We start from the raw sequence: 6,515 nt of genomic DNA on the forward strand, positions 1-6,515 counted from the left end.
TAAAATTAAATTTCACTTTACATCAGATTTATCTCAAAATTTCAACTTTATTTTAAAACATATAAGTAATCTTTTAAGTCAGCCAAGTAATTGCATTTTTAGTTTTTTACTCTATATAAAAATATTTTCTTTTAAAAGAAGTCTTATAAATAGTTAAATATACTTGTTCCCGATTTTTTGAAATGAATATACATGGTTATAAATACGAGTGAGATATTTAATTATATATATTTTTACGGTATGCATGCAGACATAAGTCGCATTACGAGCATAACTTAAGGTTAAAAAAGTCGACAAAATATTTGAACGTGTTTCCCTTGCAAACCTTGTCACAATCTACTAGATACGACAATCTTCGCCGATGCCAATTGAAAGTACAAAAAATAAATCTGCAAATTTTAAGTTTAATTATGACATTCTCACAAAAAGATTGAATTGAGATGGATCGAGCAGGGACACTTTTTTGAATTGAGATTGATCGAGCAGGGACACTTTTCCTATGGACAGTTATATTGTGCTGCTACAAAACTGTTTTCCTTGATTCCTTTTTAGAGGATCATCACTTCTTTTAAAGGGTTATCACTGAAAAAGACTACACCTCCATAAATCTGAGTACACAATTTAAATGGATTTAACTACTCATTTGCAAGATGCTCAAGCCAACAATGCTTCTTGGAGTATCTAACCGCAAAAAAAAGAAAAAAAAATAAATGTAATTTTAAATACGGTATTAAAAAAATAAATGAAATTGTAGGAGAATTTACATGAGTTTAGAGAATATTCAAATTCAAAGTACGAAATTCTAAGGATATAGAAAATGATAGAGTTTCTTGTTTTCTTTTAATAGTAGTCGACACGTATAGAGTGCTTACACCTAGGTTAGGCATGACCTAAATGAATGGACGAGTTAAATCTTGACACAGTCAAGATATGATTTAACACGCATATCTTAGGAATATAATGCAGTGATTCTAAGCGAGATATTTTTAGAAGCAAGAGTTGGAAATTAAGCTAATTTTATCAAATCAAGTCGTTTTTTTTTTTTTTTTTTTTTTTTTGGCTCGGAGTACTTTATTCTTCCTATATATTCTATATTCTAAGCCACCTTGAAAATCATTTCTTTTTATACATAGGACGTTCAAGTGAACAAGAATAGAGAAAGTACTGTGAGGATCAAAGTTTAAGTATATATTAAAAATAATTATTCAACTACAAAAATTATACATTAGAAAAATGCCTATTTAAAGTTAAAAAAACAAAATGTGAAAGTAGAATCAAACATCTTTTTAGCGATTTAGTTAAATTCACTATCATCATCGATTAGCACCCATTCGCTTTCAACAATCTCCATATATTCACAGATAAATATATTTATCTATATATTATGTTAGTAGAAGAATATATAATTATCTGATTTAAAGTAGTGTATTGATTCACTACTGTTGACTGAATAAATACATTTAGTCAAAATATGTCAAAGATCACTATTCCGATCAACTAATAGTCAAATTCCATCCGTTTGTCCTTTTGCTGCGACTATTCAAATATTTAAGATTGTGTGTAGGAAAAATTAAAAGTTTTAGTAAAATCTGCACAAAAATAAATAAATAAATTTAAAACTGTGACGCAATTCTTCATATATTTAAATATAAATAAAATGATTTCAATGTTCAAAAAATCATCACCGAACAGAAAGAATAAAACAACGGCTGCCCGTGAGTGCATGTCTGCCAGGATGTAAACAATCATGTGGGAGGAGTACATGCATCTTCTTTTGTAAATGAAAACCTCAAATATAGGAATTTTGCACTCACAATTTAATTAAAATCAAAACAAGATGACATAGCATAAAATTACCTAACCTCAAATAAATTCAAAAATATAAATGCGAAGTATCTTGTGGCATAACGATGGATAACACAAACAAACTATCGCTAACAAGTTCTACTACTTCTAACAATCATTTTGTTAGTTGGTCTGTTTTTATCGAACCTTCACACAGATGAAGTACATAGGAGGACAACTTACAACTTGACTCGATTTGATTTAAGCTAAAAATCAACTTTTAGTAGTTTTGATTAAAAAAAAGTTAAATATATGATTGAAAAGTTATGGATATACCATCAAATGTGTGGTTAGAATTAATTGTTGATTTTGATTTGAATTGAATTTTTTTAGCTAAATCAAACAAGGACTTAACCTCCAACCAGAAAAAGGGGGGCCGGGGGGGGGGGGGGGGACACCATTATATACAAATTTTTATGTACAACAAGAATTTTCCCTTTTTAATGGGGGGGGGGGCGGGGGGGGGGGGGGGGGGATCGTCAGTCCATTGTTTGCAGCCATCTTCACACTTAGAATTGTCATCTATCAAATTACATACGTTGTTGCTTCATCGTAACCATCGTCGTAATCCTTTTTGGAGTAAGCCAACCTAGACAAAACTAGTATCAGGAATACAAGTCTCGTCAATATCATCATTATAATTAAAAAAATGTGTACAATATCTTCATTATAATTATAAAGGTGTACGTGGATTGAAGTGGAATTCACTTTTTAACAATAATTACTAATCTTTCCATTTTCACACTCCTAGTTATATAAAACATATATACATCTTACATTCAAAATCTCTATGGGCGGATTAAAAACTAATAAATTAATTTCTCCTATATTTTTACTTAATTTTACTTAATATGTTCCTTTATGTCTGTCTTTTATAAGGAATTGGAAGTGGTGAGAAATTCAGAAGTTATTCTTTTTTAACGAAGTACTACTATTCCCTCTAACCAGAACAAGTAACAAAAACAGGAAAGAAAATACTAATTTATGCATATATACACTAGATATTGATAAATAAATAACAATTATTGAACGCCTAGTGGCTACAAGAAAACAAAAGAAAAGACAAAAGTGTAACGTCAGAGGAGGCTCGGTGGCTTAGCCTATGGTTTGTTGATGGGGAGGTGAAGTAAAGAGAAGGATACCTTCTCATCCAAATCTCTCTTTCACTCTCTCCTCTCCATCTTTCTCTTTCTCTCTCTCTTAATTTGTGTGGCTTCTGTAGAATCCTCTAGGTGTTAGCAGCTACCAGCAGGTAATGTTTTCGTCTGTATATAGGGTAAAGGCTTGTTGCATGAAAAATTTATTCTTTTTTTTTTCTTTTTTGAAAAAATTTTAATCCCTTTTTCTGTTTGTTTATTGTTTCGTGTGCTTGGGAGAAAAGTGAAGATTATCAAGAAAGCCGAATTTGACCTTTCTGTAATAGTTTTCATAAGCTTCACTTTTTATAAGCCTTTTACAAATTAGGGTTTCTGTGTTTATGAAAAGCTGCAGATCTATGGCTCATCAATCAATCTTGTATACATATATATTCTTGTTTTGTAACAGAAAACCCTGAAATTTAAGAACACAAGAAATCAAGAAATAGAGAGAGAATGTTACAGGGTATGTTGGTTGATGACAGTATGTCAAATTTAACATCTGCATCAAATGAAGCTAGCATATCTTCAAGCAACAGAACTGAAATTGCCACTGCTGCCTACCCTCAACAGTCCTTTGCAATTTCATCTGATAATCCGACACAACCTCCTGCTAGGAAGAAAAGAAATCTTCCCGGCAATCCAGGTAAGTACAATATAAATATTGAAGATTCAGTTTAAATATAGACTCTTTCAAAAAGCATGACGCATCCATTTATGAAAATGGTCAACACATCTCTAATAAAAAGAATATGGCACTGCATGTGAGGACGGCTTGTTGAAGACTAATTAGAACAAAATAAATGTCTCCTCTTTAATTTTAGATGAGATGCTTCAAAAGTATTCGTATTGGGGTCGAAATCCAAATGTTTTCTATATGACATCCACTGATTTGTCTAGTTTGGTAGTTTCTTGATTTTTATTTAAATTAATTAAAGATTTTCTCTTGGCCTTCAGACCCGGAGGCAGAGGTGGTAGCTTTATCTCCAAGAAGTCTTCTGGCAACAAATAGATTTATATGTGAGATCTGCAACAAGGGATTTCAGAGAGATCAGAATCTTCAATTACACAGAAGAGGGCATAATTTACCATGGAAACTAAAGCAAAGAAACAACAAAGAGGTAGTAAAGAAGAAGGTTTATGTATGTCCAGAACCAAGCTGTGTGCACCATGATCCTTCAAGGGCACTGGGGGACCTCACTGGGATAAAGAAACACTTCAGCAGAAAACATGGTGAGAAGAAATGGAAGTGTGAAAAATGCTCGAAACGTTACGCTGTTCAGTCCGATTGGAAAGCTCATTCGAAAATTTGTGGTACCAGAGAGTATAGATGTGATTGTGGAACACTCTTTTCGAGGTAAGAACTTGGTTTTAATCAGATTTTAAAAACCGAGATTTATTTCTTTATTATTATCACTATTAATCCATCAGTTGGTCCATCACCATTACATTAATTCTTTATTCACGGTACACAGTTTGACTAAGTCCCGTTTGGCTTCCATTTTTTTTTCAAAATTTAATTTTTGAAATAGTATTTTTTGAAAAATGTGTGGTTAAAAAAAAATAAAAAATTTTCGATTTACGTGTAATATTATTTTATGAAAGATTGTGTGGTTGAAAATAAAAGATAAAAAATGAAAGATAATGGGGGCAAAATATTGAAAACACCGTACTTGTTTAAACACCGTTATATATTATTTCAAATATTTGTAAAAATCAAATATTATTGAATGATATTTCCAGTTGATATTCATTGTTCTTTCCTTTTCCCTTTTTCTTGGGATAGAGGGTGAAAAAGGATGGATCTAAAGTTATACTTTATAGCAACTTCTCTGCAAAAAGAAATTTGTAGCATTGACAATAACCTTACTCGTTTGTACTGTCTAGGACACTTCAATGGATATAATACAAAATGATGGGGAAAAAAAAAAGAAACAAAAAACATTAAAGGGTTTACAGGAGAGAGAGCACTATTTTGACTATTCATGCATTTTTTGATAGTTTGTTCTTTTTGCTTTCTTGTGTTTATTTGTTGGTATTTCTTCACAGGAGGGACAGTTTCATCACCCACAGAGCTTTTTGTGATGCTTTGGCAGAAGAAAGTGCAAGATCAATGACACAACTGAACCCACTTTTGTCTTCCCAACAAGGCACTTCATCTACACCCCTCCCACCCCACCTACATGGCCTTCAACAATTTTCACTCAAACAAGAACAACAAATTTTCAGTTCAAGAACAGAAATACCTCCATGGATGACAGTGGAATCTGGTCTAGGTGCACCAGGTCCATCACCTAGTGAATTATTTACTTCCTCATCATCAAGGTTAGAACAGTCAATTCTCCATCAAGAAAACACAAACCCTAAAAATCCCTCATTTTCTTCTGGTTTCAATCCTTCTCATCACATGTCTGCAACTGCATTGCTGCAAAAGGCAGCACAAATTGGGGTTACAATGAGCAGCAGCAACAGCAAGACATATACTGCTCAATCAGATGGAATTTTTAGGGCCCACCTGGCTCACATGGGTGCACCAGGATACAGTGCTACATCATTGGCCTCATCTACAGCTGGTGCTGGACTGGGTTTGTCCTCTTCTCGTGAAGAGATAGGAACAGGTTTTGTCAATGTCACCTCAGGTTGCATGGAACAACTTGTAGGTGCAACTGTGGGAGCCAATTCTTCTATGCTTCATAATATGAGTATATTGACTTCTTTGCCTCCAAATAGTGGGTTCGAAGGATCATCAGCCTTTGAGGAAACTTTCAACAGAATGTTGAACTCAAAACGAGGGACTTCACATTTGAATATTGCAAGCAAAGAAGCCACCGCTGCTGGCGGAAGTGGAGGTGGAGGTGCGGGTAATGATGGATTGACGAGAGATTTCTTAGGTCTTAGAGCATTCCCTCATAGAGATTTTCTCAACATGGCTGGTTTTGATCCGATGGGTTCTTCCTCATACGATCAACAGACTCATCAAAATCAACCACCCTGGCAAAGTTAGCAATCCAAATGAGAAAAATTAGTTTGTCACTCTTTTCAACCTGTACAAGGAGCAACGGTTACGATAGAAAGTCCCTCTAGGCGGACAAGGAGGCTTCAATCTATCTACTGGGGGGAGCTAAGCACCATCCTAATTGCTGTATTAGTACTAAGAATTGAATTCTGCCTCCATTTAAAACTATTTAGCGTTCGATTTCATGATTATAATGTACTCTTCGTCCTGACTCTCCTAGTATGTAATAATTAGAAGAGAACATTAATTGCACGATTATTGATAAGTGTATTTTATGTGCTTACTTGCTGAGATTCCCGTTTAATAGCCCGATTTGAAATTTTGTAGTCCGGTCTTAGATCCAATCCTGAATTTGTCCCTGCTTATTTGAACTTCTATTCTTATTTATTTATATGTAAATTGAGCAAATATTTACTTAATTTTATGTAAATTACGTTAATTGTAGAAAAACTTCCAACTTGGATAAATTATGTGAAAAGAGGCTATTTGGAGCTTAATTGGAGATAATTTGAAGCAAT

General features: G+C 33.5%; 1 protein-coding gene across 2 annotated transcripts; it reads left to right on the forward strand.

The window, feature by feature from the left end:
• The first annotated feature begins 2,955 nt into the window (after positions 1-2,955).
• LOC111375206 (protein indeterminate-domain 12-like) lies at positions 2,956-6,280 on the forward strand. 2 transcript variants are annotated; one of them, XM_022998005.1, is made up of 4 exons: positions 2,956-3,097; positions 3,391-3,627; positions 3,939-4,338; positions 5,031-6,280. In XM_022998005.1, exons 2-4 carry the CDS (start codon positions 3,438-3,440, stop codon positions 5,983-5,985), a joined length of 1,545 nt encoding a protein of 514 aa, XP_022853773.1. In that variant the 5' UTR covers positions 2,956-3,097; positions 3,391-3,437; the 3' UTR covers positions 5,986-6,280. The 2 variants fall into 2 exon arrangements, with proteins under 2 accessions (XP_022853773.1, XP_022853774.1); XM_022998006.1 differs by lacking the exon at positions 2,956-3,097 and adding an exon at positions 3,121-3,261.
• Positions 6,281-6,515: the final 235 nt, after the last annotated feature.

Source organism: Olea europaea, unplaced genomic scaffold, assembly GCF_002742605.1.
Source record: "Olea europaea var. sylvestris unplaced genomic scaffold, O_europaea_v1 scaffold1349, whole genome shotgun sequence".
Lineage (NCBI taxonomy): Eukaryota > Viridiplantae > Streptophyta > Magnoliopsida > Lamiales > Oleaceae > Olea > Olea europaea.

Coding starts and splice junctions, on each gene's coding strand:
- LOC111375206 (XM_022998005.1), top strand. CDS start 3,438: ATGTTACAGGGTATGTTGGTTGATGACAGTATGTCAAATTTAACATCT. Junction 3,628..3,938: donor AAATCTTCCCGGCAATCCAG/GTAAGTACAATA, acceptor CTTGGCCTTCAG/ACCCGGAGGCAGAGGTGGTA. Junction 4,339..5,030: donor TGTGGAACACTCTTTTCGAG/GTAAGAACTTGG, acceptor ATTTCTTCACAG/GAGGGACAGTTTCATCACCC.